This window comes from Phytophthora ramorum (genome assembly GCF_020800215.1).
Source record: "Phytophthora ramorum isolate Pr-102 chromosome Unknown Phyram_PR-102_s0006, whole genome shotgun sequence".
In the NCBI taxonomy this organism is placed as follows: Eukaryota; Oomycota; class Peronosporomycetes; order Peronosporales; family Peronosporaceae; genus Phytophthora; species Phytophthora ramorum.
The window spans coordinates 173,797-187,088 of record NW_027150652.1 but is presented as its reverse complement, the minus strand read 5'-3'; the positions used below and the strand labels follow the sequence as shown (position 1 = coordinate 187,088).

Here is a 13,292-nt window from a genome sequence, read left to right as displayed (position 1 = left end):
GAAGTCTCCAAGAAGGATGGGAGGCTTTGCAGGCGAACCGCCAGGAAGCAGTTCAGGACAGCATAACTAATTAATATCAATTTTGCATTTACCTTTAAGCAAGCAAAAAAATTCGATCACAAATGCTTATCTTGCACACGCCGGGTCTCACCTGGACCTTGGCCCTTAACATCGTTATTGCCTTGGTCTTCGATATGCATCCCAGCATGTTCTCCCAGGGGCTTGTTGTCCAGTGCGCATTCTCACCTCCCTCTTTAGACTGAAGCACCGTCGAGTCCGTGCCAACCAGGATGCGATCCGACCCGTTAGCCATTGTGTTTTTCACATTCGCAGCATCGAGAAACATTCGTGCAACCTCATCGCTTCAATTTAAAAGTCCCATACCTTATCTGATTCCAATACAATCTGATTCAATAACCGTCATGGCGGATGAGGCTCCGCTCGACGTCTCTCCTGGGCCCCACGATACCCTCGCAGACCCACCCACAGCTCCATTACTTGCCCCAGACAGCCTTGCCGATGGTGACGACAACCCCGACGACGATCGGTTCCTGGACGTTGTGGTGACGAGTGTCGACGCCGCGCCTCCGAGCGTCACCCAGAGCATCGCGTCCTCGCTCTCCGCCTCGGGACTCCACGCCTACAGCGTCGAGTTTGTCGTGACAAAAGGCGCCACTTCCTATCGCATCGAGCGGCAGCTCAACGCGCTGTTCGACGTGCTAAACGTCATCCAAGCGGCGGCCCCAAAGACCCAGAGACCCCATGACGACGTCCATGAACCTCCGGAGTTCCCGCCCAAAGGCAGCCGCAACGACGCGGTGATCGCCCAATGGTGCGCGCAGATGACGCTGTTCCTAGCAACTCATCGCTGCGGGATGCTGGAGCTGCATCCGGATTGGCTCAGCTTTGTGACCGAACGCAACGAAGATAAAGGGGCCCGGATGCACATGACAGCAGTTGATTTTATCTTGCAACCTTTTCCGCTCGAGAAGTTTTACGTGCCGAGAGGTTCGCGGCATGAATTTGTGGTGCAGGTGAAGGCGAAGAAAGAGGAGGAAGAGGACACTCCGCAGTTTATTGTGTGGAAGTTCGAGCTCGAGGATTTCGACGTGGACTTTAGCGTGTCGTTTGCCCCAGAACCGTACGAGCAACCGGTTGAGATTGTGCATGCGCGTACGAGATATGTGGACACGGCTACCGGACGTGCGGTGGAAGGGTTGTATCGATGCTTGCGGCCGGGAAAAGCAACGCTCGTGTGGGATAACTCGTACTCGAGGCTGCGAGGGTAAATTTAAGAAGGTAGCACAGCAACTGCAACGCCACTCGAGGTGCTGACGTGTTGGCCGTTGCGTTGCATGTAGGAAAAATGTTTTGTATCAGGTGCAAGTAGTGAGCAGCAGCATCATGGAATCCGCGACGGCCGCAGCAGATGCACTGGATGAAGCTGTTCAGGCAGAGAGGGCTCGCGATGAAGAGCGAGACGCAGCTTTGTCCACAGCAATAATTGTTAGCCCTGCGTCGCCACTTGATGCAAATCAAGCGTCTGGATATTCCGCGTACATCCCGGAGGCTATAGCCCAGCAAAGCTGGCTGCTCAGTGCTCCGATCAACGTAGCGGGGCATTTGGCGTCAAAGCTTTTTGGCTCCCAGGAAGAAACAGCTGTAGTTCCTTCGTCGTCAAGGAACCAACAGAGCGGTGGATCCGACGGTGAGGTGCGGAGTTTGCTGGAAGAGCTCAATGGACTCAATATGCAGCTCATGGAGCGGATGGTACGTTTCCTAGCTCAATGCGATGTTACCTTCATGCAGAGGTGATTAATGCACAACCACACTTAAATCCTTCCAGGAAACCTTGGAAGACAGTGTTGCTAACTTGACTGCAGAGCGTGATCAAGAGCGATCAAAAACGCACATGGCAGTTGTCGAGAAGGAGAACTTTGCAAACGAAGTGAAAGCGAAAGAGCAGGAGTTAGCCTCGATCGCAGGTGAACTTCAGCGGATACAGAGAGAGCGTGAAGCATGGCGTGAAATTCAAGCGGAACGCGATGCGTTGCTGGAAGAGAAGCACCGCTGGGCAATGGTACGCACGTCGATATATAGGCCTTTGTCATCGATGTACTCACTAAACATGCATATTGCTACTCAGACCGATGACTTTGATGGCGGTGACGAAGAAGCTTCCTCCCTAGCGAGCGAAATGGATGCAGCCACCCGTAATCGTCTAGAGAAAGAGCTCGGCCAGGCCGAAGCAGGGGTGCTACGATGCCGCGCGGAGCTAGGCTATCCTTTGAACAACCACTTAACGGGAACTTCTGCTCGGTTGGAAAAGGTTGCTCGGGAAATGACGGCGACGAAACAGCAATACGATGAACAGATGCAGACCTGGGAGCAAGAGCGTCTTCAGCTCACGCAGCAGCTAGTGAAAGCTCGTGGCCAGAGGCGCGTGTTAGTGACAGAAATTCGCAACATGCGAACGCAGACTGAGGGCCAAATTGCAGTCGCTATGGCCGAGGCGAGCGAGGCACGAATGGTGAACAAGCGGTTGAAGAAGCAGAATGAGCTGCTGCTGACTCAGATCAGAACGCTGATCAACGAAGCTGAAGACAATGAAAAGAAGCTCCAGCACGCGCGAGACGGGCTGACGCAGCAGCAAGAACAGGCACAGCTTCAACTCCAATCGCAAGACATGGTGATCAGCGACAGTGAAGTTGACGGTGCTAGCGCGTTGCCATCCGTTCCGGCGAGGAGTGAGCAGCTCTCACTTGATCTGCAGCTTTCAAACCGTGATGGTATTCGCAGCGATGCAAAACCCAGTGAAGAAGCGGGGATAGGAGAAGATGAGGAGGAGGACTCACCCGTTCCGTACACGCTAAGCGAGGACGACATCGCACTCTTGAACGGCCGCCCGCCGTCCTCCGCATCCACAAACCCAGCGTACGCTTCCCTACCTGAGCGACACAAGGAGGCACAAACTCTCTCGTTCTCTTCCTCTCCGCAGACAATCGACCGTGAAAGCCCATACCGTGCACGATTGGTAGATTTTTTTGAGGAACGCGACCCGGACAAGCTAGCGGAGGTGGACGAAATGTTAGCCAGCTACAAGGGGGTCGAGGAGTCTCTCTTCGAAAGCCTCGAGCTCAAGTACAGCTTCATGGAGCTCAACCACCGCATCGCCCAGGCAATGTAAACATGACACCACCCACAAGTTGCAGTGTCAGAGCTCCATTAAAAAAAATGAAAACTGTAAAAACACCGAGCAATTACAGCTACGCCAAGTAGCTCTCCGTGCACAACGGACAACTCGCACCAAGGCCCGAGTTTACTCCTTCTTGGTCTTGGGGGCCTTGCTGCCACGGCTCGTGCAGCAGCCGCACATGCAGCCCAGCAGCAGGCCGAGCAGCAGGCCGCCCGAGAACGTGACGAGCAGCACGTTCTTCTTGGTGGCCAGCAGCGTCACGAAGTCGTGCTTGATGTCCAGCGCCTGCTGCTTAGCGAAATCCACGAGGCTCGGGGCGCCGCTGACCACCTCGCCCTCCACGCTCTTGAATCCGCCGCGGGCGAAGGCCGAGAGCTCCTCGAGCGTGCGCTTGCCCGCGAACTTGTACGACTTGCCGTGGCTGAAGTGCAGCACTGTGGGGAAGCCGCGGATGCCGAAGCGCTTGCCCAGCTCCGAGTTGGCCGTCACATCCACCTTGGCCACGTTCACCTCGCCCTTGAGATCGTTTGCTACCGTCTCGTAGATGGGCTCCAGCTTCTTGCAGTGGCCGCACCACGGCGCGTAGAACTCGACGAGCCAGTCGCCCGTCGTCGCGCCCGAGCCGGCCTGCGTCTTGTGCTCAAAGTCGCTGGTGCTCAGCACCACCACGTTGGAGGCCGTCGCGAGCTGCAGCAACGCGAGCAGCGCCACGCACAGGAATTGCCACTTGGACATGATCGGGCAATAAAAACGCTAGACTCTTTCGCTCAGGTGTCGGAATGGCTTGTGAAGGACGCGATCTTCTTTTCTTACTTCGACTTTGTGACACGTGGATTTGGTGTGAGGTACGTCAACCTGTTGACAGGCATACTGGATGAGGAGAGAAAGGTTCAATTGCCTGCCAGCAACTTGACCATGAACGTCGCCTCGGTGAGACACAAGAAGAAGCGGCGGCCGAAGCTCGCGCCGCGGTATGCGCTGAAGGACGCAGAGCAGAAGACGCCGCGGAATGCGCAGCAGGAGGAGCTTGTGCGCGACGTGTTCACGACCGCCACATGCCGCTGCTTCGTGCTCAAGTCCTTCAGCGAGGCCAATTTCCACAAGAGTCTCAAGTTCGGCGTGTGGAGCACCACATCGCTGCACAACGCACTGCTAGACCAAGTGTTCAAAAGCGACTTGACGGCGGTGAGACCCGTTTTGTTATTTTTCAGGTGACTTCTTAGTTGATTGTTGAACAGGTTATGAGCTCAAGTTGACTGTGATCTCTTGTGTGTTATTAGTGTGTGTGGCACCAAGCATTTTAGTGGTGTGGCTCGAATGACGTCGGGCGTTCGGACGGACACGCAGTTCCAGCTGTGGGAGAAGCTCAAGTATGAAGGCTTCTTCCATGTGGAGTGGCTGCTGGTGAAAGACGTTCCCAACTATGTCTTCACTTCGGTTAAGATGAGCAACACACCCACAAAAAAGTCCATCACGTCGTGCCGCGATTGCGAAGAAGTGCTGTTTGAAGAGGTGGGTTTGAATATGCTGAAAGGCGGGTGGCACTTGAGTTGTTGACGAAGGATTCGTGATTGTCCTGTTATTCTGCTGGCGCGCTAGGCCAACGAGTTTTTGTCTATCTTTACAGAGTTTGATAGCCGCTCGAGTGCTTGGGACGATTTTGCACACTATGACCAGCTCCAAGAGCAGCTCGAGCGTAAACGAGGATTGGTGCTGCCTGAAGATGCCGATAAGAGCGATCTGGGTTCGTACCTCGTGCCTCTTCAACAAGCGCCAATCTAGGCAGCTTGGGTGTGGCTGGTAAAGTGCTTCATCGTAGAAATCAATAGCTTGTCGAATTGTCAGTATTGCTCACTTGGTGGTATTTGCGAAGATGTCAGATAGGCTTCCGTTGGTGTCTTTCGAGTCGGCGATGTCAAGGGCGGGATTGGGTATCCTGTCCAGGTCTTTCTGCAGCTTGATTACTTGGCTAAGCAGCATATCTTGTCTGCGAGTCGCTTCTTCAAGCAGTGAAGCAATCTCAGAGATCATGATAGACATGCCTGGGCTGACTCCAGCCGCCACGTTGTTCGAGCCACGACGCACGTTACTGTTAATTCGCATGGAGGTCGGTGCGCGTACGTGACCCGAAAATCGTTCCGAAGGTCGTTGTTCAAGTGGTAATCGTGCTGCAGAAAATTGACGAGTAGGTGATGGAGATTGTGGCGGCTTCGGTGTTGGCATTGCAGGTATTGCCACGTTCGTGTTGACAGGAGTAACGACGGGCTTTTGCTCAGGCTTTACCGATAGAGGGGATAGCGAGAGTGCTGCTGCAGCCGTGGCAATGATATTAGTTCCGCTGAAATGGGACGACTTTTGCTTCTGCTTCTCATTTGCCGGGTCAAGGTTTGAGGCGGCAGCTCGACCCTGGGCAATCTGTGCCATTTTACCCTGCATGGCTGGAAACAATGCTAACGCCTCGAGAAATCGAGTGCGTGAAAGCATTCGTAGCTCGCAAAAACACAGCGTGCGCACGGTGGCTGTTCGACGGTTATCAGCACTGAGAATGGCCATCTCTCCGAAGTACTGGTTCTCGCCTAGAATGCCAACGCGTGTGTTCTTCTTAACTACTTCAACAGCACCCCGAAAGATGAAAAACATTTCGTGGCCAATCTCGCCTTCGATAATGGCGTCTTCAAGCGGCGCGAAATGAATCACGCGCATATTCAATGCGAGTTCCATCAGAAAATTAGGCTCGCTGCCTGTGAAGAATGGGAATTTGCGAAGGAACTGGTCGTTAATGCTCAGAGCAATCTTTGAGCGCAACTTGGATGATAGGTCATTCAGGATCTGCTGCTCGGAGTTCAGTTTGCTTTCGCGCGATTGCCGTGTATTATGGTAAAACTCGCGGATCTCCACGCGAAGCTTTACAGGTAGCTCACGAGCATTCATATACTCATTCACCTCGTCCAGCTTCTGACGAAAAACCGTCTCCTGAATCGTGAGGCTAGAAACAAGCTCCACGATCTGATCAAAACGGGAAACAAAACAAAAAGTAATCTTGGTCAGCCTAGCCAGAGCGTTCGTATGCCAATTAATGCTGGTACTTACATTGGTAATTCCGTAAGCAAAGATACCACCACCTACAATCATAGCAAAGACGCAGAACAATCGCTCGTTGGCACTTATAGGAGCGACGTCTCCGAAGCCGATCGTAGATCTGCATACAGAATGATCATTAGTATCAGTGCCATCGATCGAAAGGGGCAAATAATCCGGGAATCTTACAGTGTCTGGACGGAGACATAGAGTGCGGCGACGTAGCGATCCCATTTAGTAGCGTTAGGAGCATCCAGTTTTTGAGCCCTGATCCAGCTGTGCTCAACGTTAGATTGGGCAATGGCGTGAAACGTGCAGCTGAACCAGTGGTTGATGAAAATGACCATGAGGCAATACTTCATGAGAGAACTGAGGGTAGATCGAATGAAAATAGCGTTTTGGATGCGCCGCAGGATGCGTGAAATGCGAAGCAGCCGCAGCAGTCTGATGAGCCTCAGCAATTTGACGGATCTCCGCAACGTCGCACTGTAATTACTATCTTCGCTGAAGATGGAGCCGTACGGCAGTGCTGCAATCAGGTCAATGGCGAACCACGTGCGCAGATATCTTTCTGCTACCAATCGCCGATTGTAACGAATAGATCCATCCTTTTCGACTGCCGTGTTGAACGTCAACCCCTACAAAATAGCAGAATAGATCAATACTTGTGCGTGGGTCGCGTACAAATCCTCTAGAGTGCGTACAATGTCAATAAGAAAAAATACGTCTAAGGCGGACTCGAAGGGGTTGTCTTTGGCCTCTACATCAAACGATGCCTTGAACTGTGCGGATTGGATAAGAACGGATAAGAAAACGGCGGTCAGAACGGAAATGAGTGCCAGTCTGAATGCCCCACTTACCGGTAAAGCAATAGCGTTGTAAAAGATAAAGCTGATACTTGTAAGATCCCAGAAAAGACGAAAGCGCCCAAGAGGGTCTATCATTCGGGCTGTTGGGCGCTGTAAGTCTTCTTTGCCACGGATTGTCCGTTCTGTATGAAGCGCTATGTGTCTTCGAGATGGAGCAGTACGTATCGTGATACCAGCAGCTTTTCTCAATTCGTCCCGTTCAGCAGCATTCTCGTTTGGATTTTTGCTGTTGGCCGATCGTGATCGAATAAGTGGTGGCACCTTCTCATGTGTACCAGTAGGAGATTCATAATTGTCTTCTCCTTCTTCCCCCTCCTCCTCTTCCTCGCGTGCTTCGTCCATGCCATCCTCAGTCGCGTACATACCGTCCTCCATCATTGTGGCCTGTACCTTTTGGTAGTTTTCATACTCCTCCCCAGGTGAAAGCGTCATGCCAATGCCTCGCATTTTGCTGGGACTTGCAGCTTCTTCCGCTCCAGCAGTAGCCGCATCTGTAGGAACTCCTGCGGCCATGAGTGTGTTGCTAATTTGCTGGGCAAACTGTGTACGGCGACGCAACCGCGAATAATAAAAGGCATCAAGGTCCAAGTCCTGCACAACATCCGCATACCAAGTATTATTTCGCCTGTCCCTTGACTTGAAATTGCGCTGCCTTCCTTACCATCTCTGTTGGTGTTGGTTTGCTGGAGTCCAGTATTTGCATCAGATGAGTTGAGCCTTTTCGCACTAATTGCTAGAGTCGATAGCAACAAAGCAATGTCAGAACTTCATAGGCACTCGACAAGCTTTCGTGTTCATGTTCACCTTTGCTTGGTCGTATGAAGACCGTTTATTGCGACCTTGTGAATCATTGCGTGACGAAGACTTTTCGTCCTGCTGCATAACCTGGGAATCTGCCATGGCTGTCTAAGCGCCGACACTGTTATCAGAATGCCACACGTTGTGCTGGTGCTGTCGGCGCGCGATTCAATTTCCCATCCGTCAACAAGACACCGCTCTTCAATGCTGAAATACCTATACAAAACGACGCCAGAGCCCAACCGCCTAGAAAACCAAAACCCCCGTTGCTAAACACGGAATGCAAAACACCCTCACAACCACCTACAGTAAATCTCGGTAAGAGCAATTGGAAATGGCCCACGAGCTACATGGTGTTAACGGCGCCTTCATACGGAGCTAATTGCAACCAACTGAACTGTCAGTAAAAGACATGGCAGAGCCAAATCGAAAACGATCAGTAGTTTCAATTTTTGAGTACCACGACTTGGTTGCTCGTGAAGCACTTCTCTAAGCATAGTACTGCAGAGTCGTCTTCTTCTTGGCCGCTACAACCGAAATGCCTTCCATGAAGTCTTCGTGCTTGATCACGTTGCTCTCGCGACGCAAGGCCAGCATACCAGCCTCCACGCAGACCTTGAGCATAAAAAAAAAAGCATGTGATTGACGAGGGTTAGTCTCAAAAAATGAGAAAAAGGATCTCCTGTCCACAAAGTGAGCACTTACCGCCTTCAGCTGTGCGCCGTTGAAGTCGTCGGTGGAACGCGCAAGCTCGTCGAAATTGGTGTCTACAAGCACATCGAAAATAATTAGCCAGAGGTAACACAACGCCATCCAAGCAACTGCCGTCGCTTACCTTCTGTGTCGACATTCATTTTACGGGAGTGGATCTGCAGAATGCGCGCACGCGCTTCTTCTGTCGGGTGTGGCAGTTCAATCTACAGCAAAAGCAACGTGCATCTCTCGTGAGTCCTGCCCTACGACGACAAAACTCGCAAAGCTCAAAAGCTACAAACCTTGCGATCCAGACGTCCGGAACGGAGAAGCGCAGGGTCCAGCACATCAGGACGGTTCGTGGCGGCGATCACCTTGATCTTCGTGTTGCTCGTGAACCCATCCAGCTGGTTCAGCAGCTCCAGCATCGTCCGCTGCACCTCCCGGTCTCCCGACTGCTCGCCGCCGAATCGCTTGGTACCAATAGCATCCAGCTAAACCAGCACACAATCAGTCACGCACACCCCCATCCTCCACCTCACAAAGCCGACCTCACCTCGTCAATAAAGATAATTGCTCCGCCGCGCTTCTGGTCTTCGCACTTCTCCTTGGCCAATTCAAAGGCATCTCTCACCAACTTGGCGCCGTCACCAATGAACATTTGCACGAGCTGTGGGGCCGCCAATTTCAGGAAAATGGCGTCCGTCTGCTTGGCGCAGGCCCGCGCCAGCAGCGTCTTGCCCGTCCCGGGGGGTCCGTGCAGCAACACGCCCTTGGGCGGCATGATGCCGATCGCGTCGAACCTCTCCTTGTGCGTCATGGGGAGCACCACGGCCTCCACGAGCTCCTGGATCTGTTTGTCTAAGCCGCCGATGTCGCTGTACTCCTCCGTAGGCTTCTCGTCCACCTCCATGGCCTTGACTCTCGAGTCGTACTCGCTGGGGAGCTTCTCCAGGATCAGATAGCTGTCTTTATTAACACCCACGAGGTCGTTCGGGATGAGCGTCGTCGAGTCCACGAGCCCGGGGATGGGCAGGAAGATGGTCTGGCGCGTCGACGTCTTGATGACGGCGCTCTTGCCCGTGCGCTGCGCGTCCACGTCCGTGGCGGCGCCGTCCTGCTCGTCCTCGTCGTCCTCGAGCTGCAGCACCTCCACCACGTTGGCCACAAGGTACGGCAGCTGCTTGTTGAGCTTCACCTTCTCGTTGTTCTCCTTGATACGCTCCCGCTGCGAGTTGCTCTCGTGGTTGATGCGCTGGATGTCGCTGCGCATGATGCGGATGTCGTTGTCCAGCAGGCGGATGCGCTGGCGCAGCTCCTCGTTCGACATGAGCAGGATCTCCGGGTCCAGCCCCTCGTCCGCGCCCCAGATCTCCGTCGACTCCAGCTCACTCATCTACACTGGTTCCTTCTTCTTCTTTTTGACTAAAAAAAACAAATGAGCAAATTCCCTCCCTTTTGCAAAAGATACGATCACCTATGAGAGAATTTCGAATCATCTATGAGAGAATACCAATCATTTTTGAGATATAAATATCATTTATGAGATATTAATAGAAAGGCTCTATTTTCCTAAAACAGTTGTTTTTTACTTATTTTTTCCATAAACCAGTTAATTTTTACTGAATTTTTCCTAAAACAGTTGTTTTTTATTTTTTGCCAAATTTTATGCCACCAAACATAAATTTTCACAAGTTTGGCATATTAATATGCCACGATACAAAAAATTTCACAGGTTTAGCATATTTAATTCCAGACATAACTTTTTACAGGGTTTTTCAAATTCTATGCCACAAATCAGAAATTTTCACAGGTTTGGTATATTAATATGCCAAAAAGAATATAGTTTCACAGGTTTGGCAAACTTTTCGCTCTTAAAATGTGTCGATTCCAACAAATTTCACAGGCACGAACTTATCAAATAACAAACGCACTTATCTCTAAAAAAACGGACTTATTCTTGATAACACGTACTTATCTTTTTAAAAACGTAGTCTTCATTAAAAACGTACGTAGTGATAAAAAAAACGATATCCGAAGATTGCGGGATTTTTGTCTGCACGACGCGCTCCAGGAGGAATGGCGTTACCTCAACCATAAATACGACATGACGACAGGAATTGTGGCAACCTTAGGACTAAACGCAACTATAAAGCAGCTGGCGCCCGGTATTATATTTTAAATGACCAAAGCCACGTGGCCTCCGTCACAAGGCATGTCTACATTTAGAGAAAATAAATCGATGTGGTCGACACCACAAAATAGGTACGATACACGGATTTCACACTTAGCGATTTTTCTTATCTCCCACGAAGATCCTGCGGCAATGAACCAGAGAAAGCTGGCACGTGAGCTGGTGCGCGCGCGCATGGGCAAACTGGACAAGATGAGGGGCATGCTGGAGAAAGTACAACGCAGCTTGGGTGAGATCTTGGCAGTTACAGGACCAGTTTGAAGAGGAACAAGAGCGCATTTACGAGTTGGAAGCAGAATTACACGAAGAGGGGGCTGACCAAGATGGCGATCTTTCGTTCGGAGTGTTGCTGGAGATGGCTGTCAATAAGCTCAAAGTATAATGCAATGGACATGGCCTGTATTGAAAGTTTAATGCAGGCAAACCCATTTAATCCAGTTCTTTCTTAAGCTTCTGGAGAATTGCACTTGTCGTAGCAGCATCAGATTTAGAGATAGCTCGCTCTTTGGAATGGCCATACCATGCGCAAGCGCATGACCTTGACGTCGTTCTTAGAGACTGTATAGTTCTGCTGCTCAAGGTTTCCGGTGATGTAATTGTGCGCCTGGGCTACGATCAAAACGCCACAACTCGCTGAATCCGGTTGTTGAGGGGCAAATACCCACTCAACCTTCTGAAATAGAAGTTTCATATTGGGCGTGGAAGCTATGTGCCATCGTTTCAGGTATCCCCGAAGTCCTTCTTTTCCTCCGACGTTCTTGACCGTTGGTATGCCCTCCCAAACTGTCCGCATTCCATCACGGTAGCACTCATTCATTAGAGGCTCGTACATGTAAACTTGCGCCCGCAAGACAGTGCCCGAATTTTGAACCCGTATGATGATGATCCCCCAATGGTTCGCGTCCAGATTTATCGGGTGAAGAACAAATTTGATATCTCCAAGTGCAATCTTCGGCGTACTTGGCCACCCAATATCCCATATCAGCGACGAGATCACGTGAATGCCCCTCTCCACGCCTCCAAGTGACCACAAGCAGAAGTCGACATGGCTATCGTTGAGCCACCCTCGACACAGTCCACCAACGATGTTTTCAAAGGTGATGGATCCGCCTCCCGACTGTGTTACGAACTCCGTGCGCAGTCTGCTTGAAGCAAACTTGCTAATCACTTCGTTGGCCAGAACGCGGTGTCTTTGACAAGCAGCATCTACTGACATGTCTGTAGTGTTTGTCTGGACCGTAAAGAGGCTCACATTTGATGTGATCTTCCGCCAATCTTGCTCCAGCCACTTCCGGTCTTCAACCCACATGCGCCACTTAGACTTGATGCCATGAAACCCCGTCAAAGCACCCACGAATTGCCTGCAAACAGTACACATAGTTAAAGTGACCATATTATAGCAACTTTATAAAACAACCTTAAGGTATAGCAACCATACCCACTGATCTTCCAAAGCTTTGGGTCGATCGTAGCGACCAGATCGAGCAGAAACCCTTGCGCTTTCACACTGTCTTCAAGCTCTGCCGGGCTGCGCTGTTCTTTTCTTGCTGTCGTGATCGATGCCTGAAGTGAGCGTGTAAGATCCACTGGAATTACGAAAGTGTGCATGTAGTCCGAACGCCGCATTGCTTCCCAACTACACTCGATGTTGCGTCCTCTCAAATATGCATCTTCAAACTGGACCGGATACTTGTCTAGGATCTCCGCCACATACTTCAAATTTGCAGTGTTTCGTGCCCAAAATAGAAGATGATCTAGCGCCACGGTAAGACCACTCGGGTACCTGTGAACAGCAAGGCGTTGTTGCCCCGGCGTCAGTGTCGTTTGTCTGAGTTGTTTCGTTGTCACCCTTGAATTTCCTCGGCGTTTTGGCTTTGGGATGTTGATAATATCAACAGCGCGGATTGGGGTGGCTGGTATTTGCTTCTCAGACTTGATCTCTTCCTTATTGCACGCGCCAACATCGCTACCCTTCTTGTCGAGAGCTGCTTCGGAATATGGACGTGAAGATAGACGAATATCTTCTTGTAATGCTGAGATTTGCGTAGGTGGAACCTTGTCGTCTGACTCAGACTCGTTATCACCATCTGTACATCCGTCCATAACAGGCACGTAATTTTCCAGCTCATCCATAAGCTTGACTGTCTCCATGACGTCCGAAGGATCCAGAGGAGAGAAGACGTCCTCTTCACTCTCGTCATCACTGTCGGCATCGTTTTCCTTATCGTAACGCTTCTTTTCGTCAGCATTAGAACGATTTAGGCCAACCTCCACTGTATTTCTCCATGCAGCCAGCTCTTGATAAAAGTCTGCACTTGATAAGCACGACAAATGCTCGAGTAGTGGCTCCAGCATCGCTTTTGCAGAGGTATACTTTTCTGACGACGACAAAACTACCTGGTTGGCACGTTCTTTCCGATACAGGCGAATGTATACGACCTCCTTCGCTTTTCTAGCCTGTGCT

At 51.1% G+C, this 13,292-nt stretch overlaps 5 protein-coding genes across 5 annotated transcripts; 2 read left to right on the top strand and 3 right to left on the bottom strand.

The window, feature by feature from the left end:
* Positions 1-422: 422 nt before the first annotated feature.
* On the top strand, positions 423-3,187 carry KRP23_6879 (uncharacterized protein; the record flags this gene model as incomplete). Its single annotated transcript, XM_067892122.1, has 4 exons — positions 423-1,285; positions 1,362-1,770; positions 1,847-2,080; positions 2,147-3,187. 4 exons carry the CDS (start codon positions 423-425, stop codon positions 3,185-3,187), a joined length of 2,547 nt encoding a protein of 848 aa, XP_067744033.1.
* A 132-nt stretch (positions 3,188-3,319) lies between these two features.
* On the bottom strand, positions 3,320-3,931 carry KRP23_6878 (Thioredoxin domain-containing protein; the record flags this gene model as incomplete). Its single annotated transcript, XM_067892121.1, has 1 exon — positions 3,320-3,931. The coding sequence occupies one exon, from the start codon at positions 3,929-3,931 to the stop codon at positions 3,320-3,322; it is 612 nt and encodes a 203-aa protein (XP_067744032.1).
* A 180-nt stretch (positions 3,932-4,111) lies between these two features.
* Positions 4,112-4,978, top strand: KRP23_6877 (YTH domain-containing family protein 2; the record flags this gene model as incomplete). The annotated part of the gene is made up of 3 exons (XM_067892120.1): positions 4,112-4,407; positions 4,477-4,708; positions 4,796-4,978. 3 exons carry the CDS (start codon positions 4,112-4,114, stop codon positions 4,976-4,978), a joined length of 711 nt encoding a protein of 236 aa, XP_067744031.1.
* Positions 4,979-5,047: 69 nt separating this feature from the next.
* Positions 5,048-7,656, bottom strand: KRP23_6876 (Potassium voltage-gated channel subfamily H member 6; the record flags this gene model as incomplete). The annotated part of the gene is made up of 5 exons (XM_067892119.1): positions 5,048-6,202; positions 6,287-6,395; positions 6,464-6,912; positions 6,979-7,056; positions 7,135-7,656. The coding sequence occupies 5 exons, from the start codon at positions 7,654-7,656 to the stop codon at positions 5,048-5,050; spliced, it is 2,313 nt and encodes a 770-aa protein (XP_067744030.1).
* A 774-nt stretch (positions 7,657-8,430) lies between these two features.
* Positions 8,431-10,030, bottom strand: KRP23_6875 (26S proteasome regulatory subunit 6A-like protein A; the record flags this gene model as incomplete). The annotated part of the gene is made up of 5 exons (XM_067892118.1): positions 8,431-8,556; positions 8,647-8,708; positions 8,777-8,858; positions 8,937-9,128; positions 9,191-10,030. 5 exons carry the CDS (start codon positions 10,028-10,030, stop codon positions 8,431-8,433), a joined length of 1,302 nt encoding a protein of 433 aa, XP_067744029.1.
* Positions 10,031-13,292: the final 3,262 nt, after the last annotated feature.